This window comes from Primulina eburnea, chromosome 8, assembly GCF_022965805.1.
Source record: "Primulina eburnea isolate SZY01 chromosome 8, ASM2296580v1, whole genome shotgun sequence".
Taxonomy (NCBI): domain Eukaryota; kingdom Viridiplantae; phylum Streptophyta; class Magnoliopsida; order Lamiales; family Gesneriaceae; genus Primulina; species Primulina eburnea.
In genome coordinates this window covers 8595399-8618768 of record NC_133108.1, presented here as the reverse complement: position 1 = coordinate 8618768, position 23370 = coordinate 8595399, and the positions used below count along the sequence as shown (strand labels likewise).

The 23370-nt window shown below is 32.6% G+C and overlaps 2 protein-coding genes and 1 pseudogene across 14 annotated transcripts; all 3 read right to left on the bottom strand.

Annotated features, from left to right (window-relative positions):
• Nucleotides 1–440: 440 nt before the first annotated feature.
• Nucleotides 441–10076, bottom strand: LOC140838830 (uncharacterized). Of its 13 annotated transcripts, none has more exons than XM_073205418.1 (10): nucleotides 9727–10076; nucleotides 7880–7941; nucleotides 3810–3914; nucleotides 3403–3723; nucleotides 3112–3324; nucleotides 2227–2319; nucleotides 2024–2131; nucleotides 1092–1376; nucleotides 881–985; nucleotides 441–788 (listed from the first exon to the last, which is right to left on the bottom strand). In XM_073205418.1, exons 3-10 carry the CDS (start codon nucleotides 3903–3905, stop codon nucleotides 630–632), a joined length of 1380 nt encoding a protein of 459 aa, XP_073061519.1. In that variant the 5' UTR covers nucleotides 3906–3914; nucleotides 7880–7941; nucleotides 9727–10076; the 3' UTR covers nucleotides 441–629. The 13 variants fall into 13 exon arrangements, with proteins under 13 accessions (XP_073061519.1, XP_073061522.1, XP_073061525.1 ...); XM_073205421.1 differs by having other exon boundaries at nucleotides 3810–3882; XM_073205424.1 differs by having other exon boundaries at nucleotides 3403–3706; nucleotides 3810–3882.
• Nucleotides 6018–7427, bottom strand: LOC140838971 (uncharacterized). The gene is made up of 3 exons (XM_073205600.1): nucleotides 6997–7427; nucleotides 6820–6927; nucleotides 6018–6438 (listed from the first exon to the last, which is right to left on the bottom strand). The coding sequence occupies exons 1-3, from the start codon at nucleotides 7425–7427 to the stop codon at nucleotides 6018–6020; spliced, it is 960 nt and encodes a 319-aa protein (XP_073061701.1).
• Nucleotides 10077–13117: 3041 nt separating the features above from the next.
• LOC140837773 (uncharacterized) lies at nucleotides 13118–19044 on the bottom strand (annotated as a pseudogene).
• Between the last annotated feature and the right edge of the window lie 4326 nt (nucleotides 19045–23370).

Here is a 23370-nt window from a genome sequence, read left to right as displayed (position 1 = left end):
ACTTTTCGCAGTGCGCATTGCACGTTGCACAACTGCAAGCTGTTGAAACTTCAAGATTATCAACATCGTGCATATGCACGCCGCGGATAATATTATCAACTGTGCGCGTGCGCTCGCCGCGGATACTACTATCCACTGCGTGCATTTGCGCGTCGCAGATAATATTATCGATAGCGCACACGCATGTCGCGGAAAATATTATATGTATTCATATCCACAGTATGCAAACAAATTCTACATCGTTCGTTTGCAAGCCGATAAAATCAAATTCGTTTTAAAAAAAATCAATCGAATGGACTCAAACAATAAACCAAAATTTTACAAAAAAATTTAACTTTAAGTTTAATCAACATAAAATTAATAAAAGTCATTGTTTTTCAGTATATCAAAACAAAAATTCTGAAAATCCAAATCAAGATACGAAATCTCTAACAACTAGCTGGTACATATATAACAATTATTAAACATTCAATACACGCAAATCAGTAGAATACGTATCAATCGCACAATACTATAAATTTAGATAACCATGCGACCGTGTTTCCTATCGCGTCCTCGAGAAACTGCATTTCATCATTTGGTCGAATTAGGTCCACTTTCTCCACCAAAACCTTATCAACCCAAACTTTTCAACAAGATCTACCAAGAACAACGTGATGCACTTTTGTGTTTGGATCTGTGGATGCAATTCGACCTTCTGCAACAACTAATTCATCAGCACACCAATGAAGCAGCTTACATTTAGTATTAGCACGAATATCTCCAGAACTCGCATTCCTCAAATCTGACTGTAAATAAACTATGGAAAGTTATTGATTCAACCGTGTATATTTTTGTAACAATTTGGCGGTTTAAAATTACATAATTTAAAGATAATTACCTGAGAAACATGATCAAAATCACCACTTTTCTTGGCACCAATATCGATATTACCATTGCTACCAACTTCATTCCCGATACCACTACCAATACCACTACTAACAACCTAATTTTTACGATCAAATCATCTCAAACGATATAATCATGATAATTCAAAAGCATTTAAGTGTGTTATATATCAAACATATTTTTTATATGTTGTTTTTACTAACCTGTTCTTGCTGATTTTGTTTATTCATACTTTGTAAAAACATGGACCTCATTTCTTGCATTTCTAGCTGATTTTGTTGCATTTGTTGTTGAAGGCTTTGTACCATAGTTTGAAGTTGTTGAACAATTCCATTTTGTTTCACAGAAGCTCCAACTTTCGATGGTGTAACTCCGAAGCCCATTCCGCGCACTCTACCTCGAGCTTCCTTCCCAAACACAAGGCTAATTGCATCATCAACAATGTTAGTTGTATTTTGAGAATCAGGTGGACATTCTTGTATTTCTTCCTGCAAAAAAAAAAAATTATGATAAAATAACATAGTTATCTGCAAGAGCCAAGAGAAATAATCGGACTAAAAGAACTAGTTTGAAGGTTATCATCTCATTAACCCATAAAACTACATGTTGGTACCTAGTTTGAAGGTTCCCAATTATCACATGCTGGTCCTATCTAGAATACAAAAAACTGCTGAGATAAAGTTTCCTAATTATCACATGGATAATTCTTTATTCAAATAGCAAACCAACTCAAACATAATGAAGACAGTCTTCTGGAATGGGTAACTAAGATTCCATGCTTTTGTATTTTGATCGCCCGTGTGTATATCGCTTGTATGTGATCTCATTAGGTGCTACTGGATTTGTTTGGTTTTGGACCATTAAACCTTATATAACGCAAAATGATTTTGATCATGGAGCTTTTAGCTTATGATTCTAAATTGTGTTTCAGGCTCCGGTGTTAGCCAGATATCCTGCAGGCATATCTTTGACGGCTTATTCATATCTGTGGGAGACATCAGCAGTTTTACAGAATGGAAACCAATAGCCAAATATGTACTCTACTTTAGAACAAAAATGCACATGTTAATTCCATTTTCCCAATTACACATTATCTTATACAAGAAAAATGATGCAAAGTTAATCTAATTGTTACCATTTTCTCTCCAACAACTTGAGTACTAGGCTCTCCATTTTTTCTCTTGTGACCTTCAATCCAAACTTGCGATCTTGTAATTTTTGTATCTGCCGGGCTTCTCTTTTCCTTGAATATAGAAATATATACAAAATCGTTAGAACATAATTCAAAAGATGTATATATCACTAATTACATAAATTATAAAATATTAAAAAAATTACCATAATGTGAGTCAAACGAGCATAACCTCTCCGGCTCATTGTGTGAATGTGATTTTGTTTTTTCCTCATCGCTCTAAATCTTTCACTCTTTTCCTGATATTAGTTAAAATCAAACAATCAAACTGTTCAAAAGATTAAAACTTAGTAGTCACATGCCCAAGCAAAGCAACACACCAAAATGTAGCACAACAATCAACAGCGTTACCAGTTCGCATCTACAATAAATAAAATATCACTGATAAACAATTTTTTTTGTAATTAAAATTTATCATCTTCTTAAAACAGGTCAAATCGATAAAAATAGCTTCTAGTTAATTTCACAGAACTTAATTTTGAAAACATTGGAGAATAAAAAATCAAGCAATAGATATTTTAATATCAGTTATACCAAATTATTTTTCCTTCGAAATTGAATCAAAGAAGTCTTGAGATCCTAGTTCGTCAGAGTGCGAAATAGATCCTTAGAAGTACAAAAACAATGTTCTTGTGGCCGCCGCAGCTGCTGCTGCTGCAGTTGCCTCTTCAATGGTAGCTGCGGCTGTAAAGGCAAGTGATTCAAAGCTTCAACTTCCTGTAGCAGCTGCAGCTACTGCAACAACTGCAGCTGTTGTAAGCAATATGAGGTGTTGGAATCAACTATTCTTTGGATTTGCTATGTTACGCCATGTGTTCTAGTTTTGCAACTAAATGAAAGAATGCAATATGCCCAAACAAAAATTACATCCAAACACACACCTAAACTACTGACTTTAGTCTCGTCGGGGCAACAACACAATACATTAACCACAAAGATCTAAATACCACAAAGATCTAAATAGCACCAACAAATTGAAAGGTAAAGCAAATGTATTAAGTGACCATAAAAGAGTCCAGAAAAATTCTCACTTGAAAGTTAGGTGATAATGTCCTCTGTACAAATAAGTCCCACTGATTTTGGTCCATAAATTCAGGCTTCAAAAGATTGAGATCTCGTGAAGCCAGTCTACTTGTATTAGCTTCTCGGACAAGTATTTGCAATTTAGATTTCCTATCGCGCCACAATTTTGCCAACTTTCGAAAAATCGATTTCTTTTCACAATCATCAACTTTGTAAGTCAGCTGTACATTAAATAAAAAAATATGTCTACATTTTGTTATGAAAATGGAAATGAAAAATTAAGTAACTAAATATATTACCTGAAGACAGCTCCACATGCTATCCTTCACTTCTTCGCTTATGTCATTCCATCCATTTAATGTATAAGGCACAAATTCTTTTATCATGCAACCTAGGAAAGAAGCGTACTTCACTGAATTATCTCCAACCAGCTGTCCAAACTCATTACGCTCCAACTCTTTACACTTGTCTTGGCCACTAACCATTTTCAACTTTGATGCACCCCGTCCTTTTTTCTTATATGTTATCTCATCATCAATTGGTTCTTTACCATGCAAATCATGTGATGAATTAGCTGAATTGTTAGAATCCATTCTCGATAACCTACTAGATATATTTTCCTGTAAAATGGAAAAAAGATATATTGAAATGTACCTAGTGTGCTTCAGTAAAATAAAACAAGATTTAAAATAGAAAACAATATCACCTGAATTTCATCTACAGATCCTTTGCTACGTTTTTTGACCATTTTGCTCATCTTTTGAATGTTATTTAATAACCTGATAAACATGTAATATGACATGATGCATCACTGAAAATAAACAAGCAAACAAATATATTAAACACTAAATAAATAGTTACGTAACTTTAGAAAAAATGTATCAATCAAAATAAATAACTATAAAATCTATCCCTGAAAATTTCCGTCATGTCTCAGTCACATCGATTCCTTCACACTCATTCCTTGAGTACGGTTCTTTCTCGGTAATGTTAATCTCAAGTGGGGACACATCAAGAGGTGTTGATGACGTATAAGCAACTTCTTCAAGCACATTCATGTTATTAATACCCCGAAGCGGTGCTTTTAGCAACACATACCAATTTGTTTTATCATTGTCTCTGGAATAGAATACTTGCTTTGCTTGTGATGCTAAAATGAAAGGATCACTTTCAAAAGTTTTTAGTCTTTGGTGTAAGTTGACCAGTGTAAAACCATCTTCAATTTTGATACCAGTTCCAGGATTGGCCAAATCACACCTAAAAACAGGCACTTTGAAAGAATAGTAGTCTAGCAAAACAATATCATGTATAATCTCATAGTATGATAGTCTTCCTACTGTATGTGAATTGTCATTAACATTAGATTGACAAACAATATCGGCTTCAATTGAAACACCACTATCTTGTGTCGACCTTTCAAAATCAATTGTGTGAAACCGATGTCCATTTACAATATATCCCGTATAAGATGTAACGTTCTTTCTTGGACCATGTGCTAGCCATTGAATTCGGTCTGAAGAGTTAACATTATCCTGTTTTGATAACCATTCAGCAAATGTTTCCATATGTTGTTTTGGTAACAACGTTTCGTTACTTAAGAAACGATGATCTGTTTGTTTAAGCTCGTCAATCTGCATCCTAATCAAAATAATTGAATGGAGATGTTTAAATACACAAGATATGTAATAGATCAAGACTAACAGTATGAAAATAACTACACTCACAGTAAGTAAGGTTCAACTTCTGCAGTATTGAACAAGACATATCGATGTGCAGCTTGTAACACGTGATCCTCTAAAATCTTTTCTTTCCCTTTAGAAATTGGACGACCTTCTGATAATCCATATTCCAAATCATCGTTCCTATTAGAACGAACACCAATACTAGAAGCATTTTTTATATAAGCACTACAAAATGTCATTCGTTCTTCTGCGAGGTAACACTCGGCTATGCAACCTTCTGGTCTTGCCGGTTCTTCACATACCCTTTTAGTATTTTCATAAATCTAAATCACAAAGTAAAATTCACATTAATGAAGTGTTGATAGCAAAATCTAAATCTTTATATAATATAAAATTTGTCAAAAAGATTAATGATTATTTAATACCTTTCAAATGGGTACATCCGACGGAATTGGACTGGCCTACACAAGCGAGCCTCTCTTGCTAAATGAATTGCCAAGTGAACCGAGATGGTAAAGAATGCGGGTGGAAAATACCTTTCCAACATGCATAGAATTTCAACAATATTCTCCTCGAGTTGTTCTAAACGGTTCCTGTCTAATACTCTTCGACATAATTCTTTGTAAAATGCACCCAACAGAAATATAGCATTGCGTGGACCTTTCGGTAGAAGATTTCTCAATGCTAATGATAGCAATTGTTGCATCAGAACATGACAATCATGAGATTTCAGCCCAATAAGCTTGCGCTATTCTACAGAAACACAAATACCAATATTTGAGCTATATCCATCGGGTAACTTTATTTTCTTCAACCTAGAGCAAAATACATCCATTTAATTTTTAGACAGTGTGTACGGGGCAGCAGGAAAATAATATTTATTCTCCCTTTTCTTGAGGATGTAATTCTTGTCTAATTTTCAAGTGTACCAAATATTTGCGAGCATTCACACCATCTTTGGATTTTGTCTTCAGATTTAACAATGTGCCTATGATATTCTCGCAGACATTCTTTTCAACATGCATCACATCTAAGTTATGACGTAGCAGGAGGACCTAAAGGTAATCATCAACAAGCTTCGTAGTGTTAGTTCAGAATATTTAGGAACAAAAAATAAAAAAATTGCAAAATCTAATGAATAGAGTGCAAAATAACTTACACTCCAATATGGCAAATCGAAAAAAATTGACTTTTTCTTCCATTTTTGAACTGGTTTTTGTACCACTTTTGAACTATCCTGATTCTTCCTCTTTTTCCTCAAAAGTGTTGACAGTCTCACCCTTTTGCTTTTTACTCCAGTCATTTTCAATATCATTCAATGCATCGGCAATTTCTAACCCATTCAAAAGTCTAGGTTTCCCTTTATCTCTTTTTTTCCCATTAAACCGCTTCTTTTTCTGACGAAATGGATGATTAGGAGCAAGAAATCTCCTGTGGCCTAAGTATGCAAACTTTCTACTATACTTAAGCCACATAGAACATATCTCTTCACCACATATTGGGCAACCAAGTTTCCCTTTTGTGACACATCTAGCTAGGTTTCCATAAACTGGAAAATCATTGATTGTCCACATTAAAATAGCCTTTAGATTGAACATTGACTTGCTAAATGCATCATACGCCTCCACACCGGTGTCCCACAACTCCTTCAATCTTCCACAAGAGGTTCCAAGTATACATCTATATCATTTCCCAGTTGCTTCGGACCTGGAATCAGTAATGTCAGCATAAGATTTTCCTTTGTCATGCACAACAATGGAGGAAGGTTATAATTTACCAAAATAACTGGCCAACAACTATATCTAGAACTAAGGTCACCAAAAGGGTTGAATCCATCTGTTACAAGACCAAGGCGGAGATTTCTAGGATCTGATGCAAAATCAGGCCATTTATGATCTATCGTATCCCAAGCTACTGAATCAACTGGATGACGCATCATATGATCTTGACTTTTGTGTTTGGAGTGCCAAATCAACTCTTCAGCCTTTTGTTTTGATTTAAACATCCTTTCATTTTTGGTATCAAGGAAAATACCGTAGGACCTTTTCAGGAACTCCTTTACAAACTTTGATGGTGACTTTGTCTATCCCCCATCTTGAGGATCCACACTTTGGACACGAGTCCAAATCTTGAAGCTCCTTTCTAAATAGACAACAATCATTTGGGCAAACATGAATCTTCTCATATCCTCAATCAAATGGTTTCCACAACTTTCTCATCGTGTAAACAATTTCTGGAAGTGTGTTGTTTTCTGGAAGCATGTCACCTAAGATCTTAAAGAGCTCATTGAAACTATTGTATGTGTGACCATTAGTAGACTTGTAATTGTAAAGTGTGACGACTGCTGACAACTTTGTGTAAGATGTACAACCAGGGAAGAGAGGAGTTTCCGCATCTTTTAATAAATCATCAAAGTCATAATCTTTTGCCTCAGACATAGTGTGTCCAACCTCTTCTTCCGGCAAAAAAACATCCTTATATAAGTGATATGCCTCTCTACTTTCATCCTCTTTTTGAACTCCTCCTGAACTACCTTCAGTTTGAGATTGTGAGTTATGAGTTTCACCATAGAAGACCCAAATAGTGTAAGAAGTATCGAACCCCTTAATAATTAAGTGGTCGTACCCTTGGTCAAATTTCATATACTTCTTATTTTTACAACGCGTGCAAGGACATAAGATTACTTCATGTGTTTTTGCATAGTTCCTAGCTTGTGCTGTAAATCTTTTTACCCTTCTTCATACTCGGGTACAAGCCTAGAAGGCAGATGCATCCATTCCTTATCCATCTCGTGAACAAACTTTTTTCATTTATATGAAATAATTATGAGATTTTATCAATACATGCACGCACATATATACACGATGATAATTTAATTTATATGATATAATTACTTAGGTGTCAGATGTTATCCCAAATTTTCTTTCCCAAAATATTCCAAACATTTTTATAAGAGAACACCACGTAATAAATAAAAAAAACTTAAATACAAAAAAACTTATTCATATATCATTATATTTAAACAAATAAAATCATGTGTCGAAGTAGTATTTACCATCTATGTCAAAATAATACACACAATTAATATTTATACCAGCACACATATTGAGCACACTTCAGAACTCCAGCAGTGCTAGCAAATCCAAGCAATATCCCCTATATAAGTAAGTTCATAGTATTACAAGAATGGCAACTCACTGACTATGAATAGTATTGTTCAAGTTAGATCTAGGAATATATTAAAGAAAAATAAAGACAATGAAAAACTACTTAAACATAAAATATCAAGTTCTCTATTTGTACAATAAAAATTGGTGGATTCACACGTCATTGCCACATAAAATGGAAAAAAAAATGTTTCGTTCAAGATTCAAACCACCCCCCAAAAACCACAGGTAAAACAGTTCAATAGAAAAGGAAAATACATTGAATATCTCTGCCAACTGGTTCACATTGTACTGGCTGAAAAACAGCTTATATTTTCCTAAAATCCATTTAAATTAATGTTCCAAGAAACATGACAGAAAGAGGAAACAGTTGAGAATTTGATTAATCGAAATAGAACAAGAAATCAATATTCCCCAACTTTACAAATACATTCAGAAACTTAAAAGGGGCATTGTCTAGCCTTGTTGAATTAAACAATCTCAAGGTCCTTCATAAATTAATAATAATTTATAATATATGAGCCACATTCATAGTGAAGCCTGTTTGCCATTTGGTAAGTTTGAAACAGATAAAAAATGAGTCAAAGACATGAATTCAGGTTAAAAATTCAAAACTCGATTAAGAAGACTCGTCACTTCATAATCTATTTCTTTCACCCATAACTTGATCTTTCAAACACAACCACTAAAGATGAATACTTTATCCTCAGCCCATGTTGAAATAAGTGTAAGCATGAGCAGTAAACCCCAAGGAGCAGTAGAGATTACCATATTCTAAAATCTAAACCACAACATTGTTTTGCAACCTTGCGACTGTAATTGTCCATAAAAGATATGCAGTCAAATCACAAATAAAAAGGAAATAGATTGAGTTGGGAATTCTTTGCAGTCTAAATTGGAAACCTAATTGAAACAGCTAACATTTATTTTGAACTCATAAGGATAATACAACATCAATACCAGAAAATGGAAAAATGTTATGTGCATACCATCATTTTCATTATTGTTTCGGCTTTGTGATAACCAAACAGTTGGTGCAAATAGAAAGTAGTAACATTTGAATACACCCAAAGCATGAAAAAGAAAGTTTTAAGCACAAGACAAACATCCATTAAACTTGTTCATGGGTTCTACAGTTTGTAAAGGTGGACATGTGGGTGTCTAATTGAAGTGCTGCAACACAGCAAAGTAGAAGTTTGTTGAATGGAGACTTGTGCAGTTTCGCGAGCCACAAGAGGTATGCCAGACATTCTTATTAGACAGGATTGGCAAATTTACACATATGTAAACCAAAACCTGCATTGCCACTAAAAATCTACAAACATGAGAGTCGAGAACAGATTTCATAATAATTCTTTCTTAATATTTGTACAGAATTCCAATCAATAACAGAGCGAAAATTGAAGTAATAGACACACTACTCTGAAGAGTTTGCAAATGCAACATTTACTCATTCTACGTGCATTCTCAAGAGTTCGCAAACGCAACACTACTTTCAAGAGTTCGCAAAAGGAAAATGTGTGGTTTCACGGCTTAAATTCATAGAAAAGACGCTGTAACAAAATAAATCCAGAATATCAAAGCCCAAATTAAGTCTTCAATTAACATAACCAGAAAGATTCAATTCGAATCCGGAAAAAAAGAAAAAGACAAAGAAAAGAAGAAGCTTCAAATGTTAAGATGCTAGTGATTATTCAATTTCACTCACGAGAACAATATTATTTTCATAAAATTAGCTAAATTAAGTGATCGCATACAGAGCAGAGATATTCACCTAGAAGAGAGGGCAACGGGAGTAAGTCAATCGTACCGGCGAAAAGAGAGCCGGATTGCCCGTTCATGGATTTTTACGTTTTAAATTTGATAATCAATTTTGGTGGTGAACGATGGCGCTGGCATGAAATCGAAGAAGAATCGATTTGGGGCTTTTCAATTTTAGTTTTACTAACCGCCTCAACAATAACAGACACAGGCGGCGCCGGTTAGGAGGACGTGGCAGCGAAGATGGCGGAAATGTAGCGGCGGCGACAAGGATTTCGGAAAGAATCGGCGCACAGAAAAGAAAGAAAAGAAATTGGGCTTGCAGGAATGAAAATGGAGCGCGCTTGGAAAAGTAATATGCGCGCTTTTTTCTTCAAATTCGTGAATTGAAAGCAAATTGTTACTAATAATATGGCGTGTTTTTAATATGCGCTGTTAATGTATAGACACGTTTTTTTATATATATATAATTAATACTATTAATGACGTGTTTTTAATGTACACTGTTAATGTATAGACACGATTTTTATTTTGAAAAAAAAATTAAAACTATTAACAGCGCACATTAAAAGCACGTTGTTAATAATACTATTAACGACGTGTTTTTAATGTGCGCTGTTAATGTATAGACACGATTTTTATTTTGAAAAAAATCATACTATTAATAGCGTACGCTAATATTAACGGCATGCTTTTAACGTACGTTGCGAAAAACTATTTTTGTTGAAGTGATGATTTGAAAAAATTCAAAAGGTATTCATATACGAAGCATCTACATGAAACTTTAAATAAATTTCGGTACCAAAAAATTAATAAATACATTCTTCACTTTGATATAACTAATTGTGTTAGATTGAAAGTTTATATTCTGTGTTTTTTCGTAAATATTAGTGATCGGACCTAAATGGGAATGACACGAAAATTCTTTTTCAAAACCTAGCATTAAATTTTGATGACGTTTTATTGGAGAGTAGATCCATTTGTTGCCATGAAATCATGCATGAATTAAAAGATGCCACCGTGGTTCATGTGAAATGAAATGGGAAAAATATTTAATATGATTAGTTCCTCTTCGTCTCCTTGAACTGTATCTCATGCTGATAACTAAGAAGCTCAAACTGCATATTGATCTCTAGTCACTATTCTTGTGCACAAAGTCATTGGGTGTACATACCAGCAGGCCATTTCAGAATAGATTGTGACCAATAAAGGCACAACATCTCTAGTTGTCCAAGAATTTCTCCTAACGAGACAAAAATACGCGTATGCTTTTCTCTATAATGTATCAACTTTTCAGAACCTATTATTTGTCATTTTTAGATACATGCCAAGGTGCATTTATTGCAACGTATTACGAAGGGAAAAGAGACAAAATACAATTTGATTTTATGTCGAATATCACCAGAAATATCTCTTTGTTGAATATTTGATCATTGAAGGAGTTTGTGTTTTTAAAGGCATGATTCAAGGCTGAAGAAGACTACCGAAGTTATCATAATATGTCTTATCAAAAATTTTGAGCACTCTTTATTGATATATATTGGAGCTGCTCCATAACACACTCTTTTTGTTCTTATATGATCAATAAGGATCAATTTGTGTTGCACAACCAACTCTAGCTGCTCAAGCTATATGTTAAAAGAGAGTTGTGTTTTGGTTTTTGTCTGAACCTAGGGTTCTATAGATAGTGTTATTTTTGTGATTGTATTGTAGAAGTATTAAGAGTTTCAGTGTATGAATTGAATAAGTTCTAACTGATGTGGGTTGTTACAAATTGTCGTAAAACCAAAGTGTTTTTAGTTAATTCCTTCCCAGAGTGGAATATAGAAGACGTCGATTGATTTTGTCTTCGAACTTCCATATATCTTGTGTTATTTATTTTTAGTTGCTTACTTTTTGTCTACTTCTATTATATGTCCTATTATTTTGTTAACAGTTCCGTGTGTGTATATATATATATATATAATCACTAGTTCAGTCAGACCCTTTGCACTTGAAAAATTATTTTCACTGGTCAAATTGCATCTAGCTGGTTGAAAACAATCATTTACGCAAAGGGTTGTTACTATTAGCTCAACTTTAGATTTTTTTTTAAAAAAAGTTTATTCAACTCATAAATTCTGTTTGCGATCCTAACAAATAGAAAAAACTAGGTTCATTTTAAAAATCACAAAAAATTTAATAATTTAAACTTTTGCCCATTTTTTGGCAGCCAATCGGGCTTGGAACATGTTACATGCCTATCCCTAGCACAAAACAAATTCATGAGTGGGAAACTCACCAAGATTCTAGTAATCCAACCAGATTATGACCATTCGTGTCATCCCCATTTACAGCTCAGTTCTTACAATTACTATAACTCCACACACCTAAATATTCACCAGCCGCAGCAGTATAAATAAAAGGCATCCATTGTCGATACAGTACCGCAAACCAAGGAAAAAAACATTCAAGAATTCAACCAAAAATTAGCGTAGCAAAAAAAACTCAGGCATGGCAAAAATGATTTTGATGGTGGTGGTGTGTTTAATGGCTCTAGTTCAGAGCCCTATACCCGCGACTGCAATTGATTGCGGAATGATTCTAGAAAGCATGTTTCCTTGTTCAACATATCTCACCAATTTTTTTCCTCTCATGCCCGGAATCCGGTGTTGCAGTGGAGCCAGTACCGTTGCTAGTGCAGGAGATACGGATAGTTTATGCCAGTGTTTAAGATCAAGCCCGTTGAGTCCTGGATTCTTACCTGCTAAAGCTCAGAAACTTCCGAATCTATGCAGTCTTTCAGGCTTCCTACCCCTTGTCAAGTGCCTGTAAGCTTCCTTCATAATGCTGGATTTTTTCCAAAAAAAATTCATCCAAATGTTAACTAAAAACTTGTCTTGTTTCCATGTTTCAATGCAGCCTACCATCAAGCTATCCTGTTCCGATTCCAAAGGTTATTCCTACTCCGATTCCAAAGGTGATTCCTACTCCACCGGGGGCATAAGAATGGAGTGTCAGCATTGGTAGCAAGAGGGAAGGACTAAATTCTATTTTCTTTCCTTGATTTTCTAGCGCTCGGATATCTTATGAGCTGTTTGCAGCCATTGTTATATATGAGCAATCAGTAATGAAATAATTAGATTGTTCCTAAAATATAGCGATACATCTCTGCTGCATTTAGTCCATAGAGTACTAGAATCTTATAAACAAATCAACGAGGAAAAAAATTTAAATATCATCTTCAGTTCAAGTTCAACAAAATAACCCCATCTCACCACAGAAAAGCCACAAGAAAGCTTCATTGATTTAGATATATATGCACATTTGAAGAGAGATTTTGCACATAGTCGAAGCTTTACCTTGTTGCGCACAAATGGCTCAAGGGAATTGTACGCCACACTGATGAAGCTAGAGCCACAGGATCAATATCCACAGTGTGAGAGTAAGCTGAACTGCAAGGATCGTATGGAGCCAACTCCTTTCTAGCGTAAAACCATAGCTCTGTTATGTTGAAAATATGTCACTGCAAAATTTTCACTAAAGCTATCAAAAACCACTTTTCCCAAAAGGTTGGGCAATAAAAGGAAGCTTAACAATTATTCTTATACTTAATACATGCCACTAATTCAAATGTAAATGGGATACCAAATGACATAAGCCCAAAACTAATATAAAAAATATACATGTGATTATGAATGTGAATTGTGTGATAGTTACAACTTAACAAAGATTTGCTCGTTCGCCAATCAACACATGTATATCATGGGACTAAATAGTAAAAGGACAATGCTCACCGAGTGCTTGCCTCCTCTGGTAGGAAACTGTATTTGCAAAAACGGGCACGAGATTTGTATTGTCCAGTGCGTCATCTTCGATTTCTTCATCATCAATATAAATGTCAGACGTGACTGGATAGCTAGTCCGGACTGAAGCAATCTCGGCTGTGGGTACTTCATCATTCAATTCATGAAATGAGTTGATTGTGGCACAAGCATGCCATTTAGCTGCTAGGGAAGTGATGGCCTGTGCTTTGTGAGTTATCTTTGCTGCTCTCCGCAAGCAGATAACAAGCCCTGTCACGAGGGTGATGGAGCATAACTGTGAAATAACAAGAACACCAGGTTAGTAAATTTAGTAAACTAGAAAAATGCACGTGCGTTGCACGTAAAAACCTAAACTGCTGAAAATATATGTACGAAATTTTGATAATATTTAAATGAATTAAAACATGGTTAATAACATTTATCAAATGAAACAAACTAAGCCATAAAAAATAAAAAATCATGACCATAGACGGTATATGATTCAGAGAAATTATCTTATCCACTTGACACACTTTCCAATATGCTTCTTGGTTGATTTTGACAAGTCAACAACTCTTTGTCCAGGGACGGATCCCGAATGATATGTTTGGGGGGTCCGGTCTACCTCAATTCCTGAACGTAGAAAAAATTCCAAGAATCCTTATCTTTCCTTCTGATGTGTCTCCGAACTCACGTCCCACAATATTTCACTCGTCAGTCGACAATATAGCAGATGTTTTGCAAAAGGTTATTATTTCAAATGGCTTTCTTGATTGTGTTTGTATTAACCAACTATAAAGGTTTTAAGTTGGGACTTTGTAAAAGCCCGTTATTTAGGTTTTCAAAAAAAAAAAAAAATTGCAGAACAATGACAAAAAACAGCGTATAAAAAGAATTAAACATGGACCATATGTGTAAACCTCGAAAGTCTTTAACCATTAGACTAATTATAGATACTTAAAATTTTAATGGGTCAAATAATATATATACTAAATAATAAAATATATCTTACATAGTAAAAAAAAATTAAAAAAATTCAGGGGGGCCGTGGCCCCCTCCGGCCCTACAGTGGATCCGCCCCTGTCTTTGTCGTAGTTTGTTATAATATGCATATAACTATTTTGGTATGCTCAGCAAATATCTGATCGTCTATAGCTATAAGATTAATAAATTTTCAACAACTATTTCTCAATCACTGTGAGAAAAATTACTTGAAATCTCTTCAAATGACTATATCTTAGAATTGTGTCCTCATTTAATTTGACACAATTCAAGAAAATCATCTTTGATCGTCATTTTTTGGAAGCTTTGCAATAATGATTGCGTGCATCATGTCATGAGGATGATATAGTTTCAATCTCATTTTTTGTGTTTATAACATAATATTATATTATTCATTGAAACAAAACAAATTTTCTTCTAGCGAGTTTATATTTTGTTTTATAATATTTTATCTTGTAGAACGACATACAAAATTATTTATTGTATTTTAAAAATCTTGAGAATAGATACAAATAATGTAATTAAAATATGCATATGAGATATCATTCTAATATATGTCAAAGTATTTATTTTATTCAATATCTCATCTAATAATATAACCATTTAGATTTCATAAGCATTTTACGATAGTCAAAATTAATTTGATGAAATATTGTAGAATTTTATTTGAATTTCAATATTTGACTAAGTGAATTTACTTGACAAGGAGTTTTCTATGCTACATCATATATGTTATGAATTAGCTGGTTAGACACCTTGACTAAAAAAAGAGACAAAAACAATCTCGTATCACCTCGAAATATATTGAGATAATATTGGAGGAAATAAAGTGAAACTGGCTCGATGTCTCAATAAAATGCACAGAATTCATCTATTATATTGTGTCAACAAAGCTTTAGAATTGTTCTCATACCATTATAAATAGAATGAAAATTATGTACAATTTGTTTTTCATGTATTTTTTTTTTCTCTGAATGAAGAATTTTTTCTTTTTGAAAAACTATTTTATTGAGAAATATTGACATTTATATGTCGCACAACCATGAAGTAGCAACATAATCATTATATAACACTTAATGTACACATACAATTCTTCAATTTCTTCTTCATTGTGCTTCGTTGAAATGTAAATCTGAATCATTCTTGATCTTAAAATTTTGCTTTAAATATGATTTAATATATATGTATATGTTTCATGTTACTTAGTTGGACCTAATTTCAAATATCTATAAAAAAATGTGCTTGAATTATATCATACAGAAATTAGGACATAGTATGTAGGACTGAGCACTTGCCGTTTTACCAAAAGTTATAGCTAGTAGTAATGGTGCAACTCAAATCTTTTAAATCGCGCAACAGCTCAAGCACCACGGTTCGGCCGCTCAACCAAGTAGGGACAATTATTGCACCCAACAATCTTCCTCATATAATTGCACTCATTGCAATCAATGGGAATCGAACCCGTGACCTTGGCTCTGATACCAATTGTAAGACTGAGCGTTTGTCGCTTTACCAAAAACTATAGCTAGTAGTAATTGTGTAACTCAAATCTGTTAAACTGCACAGCAGCTCAAGCATCACGGTTCGACCGCTCTACCAAACAGGGACAATTATCACACCCAATATAGTAACACACAACATATTTTTTTTATTTAACATGTCTTTTTTTTTCATCCTATGTTTGTCGAAACTTTTTTGTTCAAAATTTGACGCATTTCGTAGACTATATATATGAAAAACCAAGAAATTATATAATTCACAGAAACCATTTATTATTCTCTTCATAGAACAGAAGACTCAAAATACGTGGTTTGATTGGTGTACTCTCATACTTATTTTTATATAAACAACAAGACATATCATATAATATCAGAAAAATCAATTACCGCCAACAATACTAACCAAAACGAATAAAAAAATCATAACACAAACAATCTCGATAAGAAAAAAAAATGATAACTCAAAGTTTAAAAATAATTTATTTAGTACAATAACAAAGAAATTGAAGTATATACGAACAATAAAAAGCATAAATCACTCTCAAATTAAATATTAACCCATATTATTTACAATTTGTATAAATTTTCCAATATTTTTTTAAATAAAAAGAAGACGTCTTATTAATGTCATCGTTTTATAGATATTCATTCTACTTCTTTAAAAAAACACAAATGAAAAATGGTGCCTTGAAATCATAATAAAACTATTTAGAAAAGCAGCTGTAAAAATATAATACAAAGTCACACAATTTTTCTTAAACCATAGAAAAATATTAAACTATTGACAAAATATATGTAGCAACAACAAAACATGCGTTAACTTGTGATATAATGAAAATTTAGAATCATGCATAATCATTGAATTAGAACAAAAGCGCATGCCAAATATCTACTGGATATTATATATTTTAATAATTTATCCATATTTGTCGTTTACCTGAGGACTCTTAGACCTACCAATTTTTGTAGTTCACCTATTATTTTCATAATAAATAATATTACAAAAATAATATAAACAAGAACATAAAAACTCAAATTAAAATGCCTTCTATCAATCTAAGTAAAAAAAATTGATTAGATAATATAATAATGTCGTAAAAAATTTAACTATTGATTTATAGACAGAAGTTTGGAAATATATTTATCCCAATAAATAAAAAATATTATTCTTTGATATTCTGAGACATAAGGTAAAAACGAAGAAATATTTCAATTTTTTAATATTTTCTAACTCACTTTAAACTAAGTAATCTAAGCAAACAGAAAACATGCATTATGTGTTTAAAAAATAACAAAATATCTTAATAATAAAAAATTGAAAAATAACCATTTATGTTGGATATTTGATTTTGTTTTCTCTTTTCTTTGTGCAAACAAACAAATAACAAAAACAATCCAAACACAATTACATGATCAATACAAATGACATATAACAATCAAACATGTTAACGCTAGGGTAAAAAAACTCCTCTCATTGCAAGAACAAAAAATGATCAAATATAGCATATTATTTAGTAATATTTATTTAGCAGCATTTATAAAAAAATTGACTAAATAACTTAAAAACAGTGTTTGAAATCTATTACAGAAAAATATTTCTCTCAATCGTATATTTCTATTGACACATGAGGAGTCTGAAAATATTTTTATTTTAAATGAGAGAAAGAAATTTTGTATGACCTTAATATTTATTAATACTTTATTTTTATTCAATCCGACTCATCTCTTTTGTTTTCCTATTATTATTTGACGGCAATGTATAAATTTAAGTATTTAAAATTAAATTTAAAGTAAATTAAAATAATAGTTAGTTTGATTGAGTTAAATACACTATTAATGATCTTATTAAACTAAAATAAAAAATGACTTAAATAACACCATTAATATGACAAATTGTAATATAAAAAAATAAAGTGATTTTTTGTGAATTTGAAAAAAAATAAAGTGATTTTGTGTGAATTTGATGTCAATGTAATCACAATTCACATTCATATATAGATATTAGTATAGATTAGTATAGATAGATAGATTAATTTAATTTTAATTAATTTTAATTTTATGAAATAGAAAATGAAAAAGAAAATATGTATTCAATTCACATATTTATATTAGTATAGTATAGATATAGATATAGATAGATTTTAATTAATTAATTTTAATTTTATGAAATAGAAAATGAAAAAGAAAATATGTATTAATGATTAATATGAAAATATGAATTAATGATTAATATTAAATGAAAGTAAGGATATTTATGTAAATTCACAATTCAATTCATATATTTATATTAGTATAGATAAATGAAAGTAAGGATATTTATGTAAATTCACAATTCAATTCATATATTTATATTAGTATAGATTAATCAGCAAAAGTACAGGTAAGTTGATTCAAAACGCATAACAAGATTACCGCGAGTTCTCCTGCTGTGGCAATCTTGATTGTGGATCTTGGTTTAGTTGTAACAAGTAAGGAGACAAACTGACTCAATGTTACAAGAATCCGACTTGACAGAATGAACAGTCTAAAACGATGGCTGATGACTCGAAGGTTCCTTCTAATCGTGAGATGTTCTACAATATTGAAGCCACATCAGATTCTCACTCAAATACTCACGCAAAATCCTCCAGCCTCAGTATTTGCAGATAACACATAAGGCGGAAAAGGACACACACGAGGAAACAGATTGAGGTACAATAATATAACCATGAACACAGCAGCAGCATGCAAAAAATTATTTTGCTCAGTAAATGTTGTACAAATACGGAATTTGAGTTCCTCCTGAGCCGAACCACCATATCTTGTACACACCAACAACAAGAAAAGAAGGAAGAACAAAAGCTGAAAGGAGCTTCATTGATCTCTACCAGAATAAATCCATAGAGTGCTATCAAAGTTGAACATCCATTTCCAAGACAATGCAATGTAGAAAATTAAAAGGCAAACCGAGAAGAATAAGACAGATGAAGTACTTTTCCAGAGTTAAGTTTCAAAATCAATTTATTTTGGATGCCCAAGAGTAAGATGTGGCAGCATTGATCATTATCGACAATTCAACGATACATCACATCGTTATATCATATGAAAGCAAGATAAATTATGCTTCATACTGAGGATCAATCAATACTATCAATCTCTTTCCCATGCTACATACCGTAGCCACAAAAAGAACCAGAATTATCTAACCAAAGCTGAATATTAAGATTCATATGAAACAAAATACTATGCCAAGTGAAAGCCATTTTCCGATTCTAACCCAAAGCACCAAATATTAATAAACCAATTTCGAATAACTTCATATTACTTGGCTAATTGCCTCTTAAATAAACGAATTTCAAATTTCACCTGTAATTTTTCTAGTAGTGTTATTTTCATATTTTACTGTCCTCCAAACTAATTTTGGATCCTCCCGTAATTTGGAAGGTATCTGGTGATACCCCGGAAGAGCTCGGGTCATGGATGACCCAAGACAGTAAATAGATAGCCCGGATCATGGTAAGTTTGCAGAAGGAGCTCATAAATAACCGGGGAGGTGAGTGCCCGAGACGTCATTTACCCGGGCAACCAGAAGCCCAAGCTCTCGGATGAATTCTCGGGTTATAGCTCTCTACCCGAGATGCCTCATTAATAATACTGCACTCGAGCGTGAGAGCATGTGATATCTTATCTCGATAAGTGTGCCTAACAGAATCATACTGATTTGACGTGATAGAAAGGACAGATCGACATGACAAGAACTTGATATTAGATGACTATAAGTGGTAAATAGTCACTGAAAACAAGGCTATCATTATCTTTCTTCTCAAGTTTAATTTGCATTAAATACACACACATATACACCAGTGTCATTATTTTCTGTAAAGCTACATTAGTTCTTCGTTTTTTACCTGCTAACTTAAGCATCGGAGTGACCACGTTGGACACCCTTCTGGCGTCCATTCACCTGTTTGTCTTCCTGTTTCCAAGATATCATTGCAGCCCTACTCCAGAGAGATACTCTCAATTTGGATATATCTTGCGGCTCACTTTTCCCTCATCAACTTCTTATCAGATTCGGTGGTTTGTCCGACCAAGCTCGCCCTATTCACTCGGATCATATCATTATAAGATTCGGGGTGAGTGTATGAAATTTTTTGGGAAGAAAAAGATTGAATTAGTAGCCCATATTTTTTATTTTTTTAGAAAAAGGACTGTTGCTGCGCCAGAAATGGCGTAGCATGGTTATTTTTTAAAAAATAAATTGTTTTTATTTCTTATATATTTTGTAAATCAAAATTTTTTAGTTCTAAGACGCTTTGTTGATTTTAGTCCCATCACCACATCTCCTGATTTTGTTGAGATAAATGAAGATAATTTCGAAATATTGATTATGGAAGAATTGATATTACAATTGTAAATTAAAATACAATTAATAACAAAATAAATTAGACTTCATATAATATTCGAACCAATGCATACCGATCCTCCAAAGATAAAGTTAAAAAAATGAAACCAAATCAAGGCATGTAATATGTTACAGTTTCCTTAAAACATATGTCCCCTCGTACAATTCTTTGATGTTCACTATGGACGATTGTTTATTAGAATACAACGGTGATATCTGCAATAACTTGACACAAAGTCTGATACCGGCGGATTGAACAATACCTAAATTTTATCACGATTTAGATGAAATAGTAGTGACATATAAGTCGGGAGAAGAAGAAAGTTATGAAAGTTATTTGAAGTTATTCATTTGAAAATGAGGAGGATGTGCATATGTGTGTGTGTGTGTGTGTGTGAAAAAGGTTGACCATTCATAATAGGAAAGGTTATTTAACCTTTCAAAAAATGTTATGACACCTTACATAAACTATATATATATACATGTTATAGGAAAAAAGGTTGACCATTCATAATAGGAAAGGTTATTTAACCTTTCAAAAATGTTATTTGACCTTACATAAACTAAAGATTATTTAATCAAAATAATTTGACCTTTCCAAAAAAAAAGGTCATTTGATCTTTCAGAAAAGCAAAAGTTATTTAATCTTTCAAAAAAATCATTTTTATTTGACCTTTCAGAATATCAATGGTCATTTGACCTTTCATAAAGTCAAAGATCATTTGAAACTCACTTTACACACACACACACATGTCCTTTAATTAAAATTGATATGGTCCAAAGTCACTACATGAGCTAATTAATTTTTCTTTCCATACAAAAAAATCAATAATCCCTCACATGAATAGAAATAAAAATATATACGAAAATTATCATGATAAAAGTTCAAAAGCAGTTAGGTGTGACCCTTTGAACCTTTCCTTGTGAATATACTTTTATTTACTAGATAACAGTAGATGTGATGTTCTTGAACTGTATAGTTAAATGTTACTCTTTGAACCTTTCTTTGTGTATATATTTTTATTTACTAGATGACAATAGATGTGATGTCCTTGAATTGTTCTGCATTTTGTGTAAATTTAAAAAATACTTCACACAAGAGTCTCCTTGATATAGTTTAGTTCTCATGATTGTGTCTTTATGGCCATGAACACATGCTTGATTCTGCGAGAGGGTCTAGGAACAAGCCTTGCAATTCTTTCGAAGCAGCTCCATTTCTCTTTCACATAGGTGATTCTAAATAAAGAACAACGAATATTGTTCTGTTCAATTACTGATATATAAGAATCATTAAAATTCGTAAACTTATCCTCCAAATTCACTGTTTCGCTTTAGGAATAAACCAGAGATAACTCTTCCACATTGATTCACCAAATCAGTGCAAATAGGTTGTCACGTTAAACCTAGTTCTTGAGATATGCAGTCAGCATAGGTTGAGTTTTCTTTCGCACCAATTTATTCTATAGTCTTGAGTCTCATTCCCCTAGAGGATTTCACAACCAATTCTCTGTTTAACCCTTTGGTTAGTGGATCCACTATATTATCCTTCGACTTTACATAATCAACAGAGATAACTCCAGTTAAAAGTAATTGTCTTATGATATTATGTCTATGACGTATACATCTGGACTTACTATTATGCATATTGCTTTGTGTCCTTCCAATCACAGAATGACTATTACAATGAATGCATATAGCTAGCATAATTTTTTCCCATCCAAGAATATCTTCTAAGAATAGACGAAACCATTCAGCCTTTTCAGCGAATTTTTCAAATGATATAAATTTAGATTACATTATAGATCTGGATATTACATTTTGTTTAAAATATTTTCATGTAATTTTTGTACCTCCTAGTGTGAATACAAATTCACTTGTAGAATTCGAGTATTTCATAGACAACTAGTTTGTATCATTGTATCCTTCAATTACAACAGGATATCTGGTAACTTGTGGTCCATAATCACGAGTATACCTTAAGTACCCCATCAATATCACAATTGATTTCCAATGTTTAGTTCTTGGATTACTCATGAATTTACTCAATTTGTTGACAACATAGGCGATATCCGGTTCTGTACATCTCATTAAGTACATTAGACTTCCAATTATATGAGAATATTCTAATTGAGACACTCTCACTTTGATTCTTCTATAGATGTTGATTCATATATATCGGAGTTCTCGCCAATGCAGAATCATCCTTGTTGAATTTCTCAAGAATTTTGTCAACATAATGGCTTTGGCTTAGAAGAAGCCCTTTTGAGGTTCTGTGTATTTTAGTTCCAAGAATCACAATAGCTAATCTCATGTCTTTCGTATCAAATCTTGAGTTCAACATCTTCGTCGTGGATTTAATCATCTTATCATTGCTCTTAATATAATCATGTCATTTACGTAAAACATAAAATAACATAATTATTTTCAGTGTCTTTAACGTATACACATTTGTCACACTCATTGAACTTAAAACCACTATCTATCATGACTTGATCGAATTTCTCGTGTAATTGTTTTGGTGCTTGTTTTAAGCTACAAAGACTTCACCAGTTTACGAACATTGTTTTCATGTCCAAGCATAGAAAAACCTTCAGGTTGTTCCATATAAATTTTCTCTTCTAAATATTTATTTAGAAAAATTGTTTTTACATCCATCTGGTGTACTTCAAGATGCTGCATAAATGAAATTTCAAGTAATTGATGTTATTCTCCTTACCGAAGAATAAGTGTAAAAGTAGTCAAGCCCTTTCATGTTGACGGTAACCCTTGATTACCAATCTGACTTTATACTTTTCTATTGTTTCATCGGATTCATTTTTCATTTAAAAATCCATTTTAACCTAGCGGTTTGCTTCTCGGATAAAGATTCACTAATTCTCACATATGATTTTACAAAATGGATTCAATTTCGGAATTAATTTATTTTTCCATTGAGCTCTCTCAGATAAATTCACTACCTCTTTAAAGTTTTGAGGTTCACATTCCAA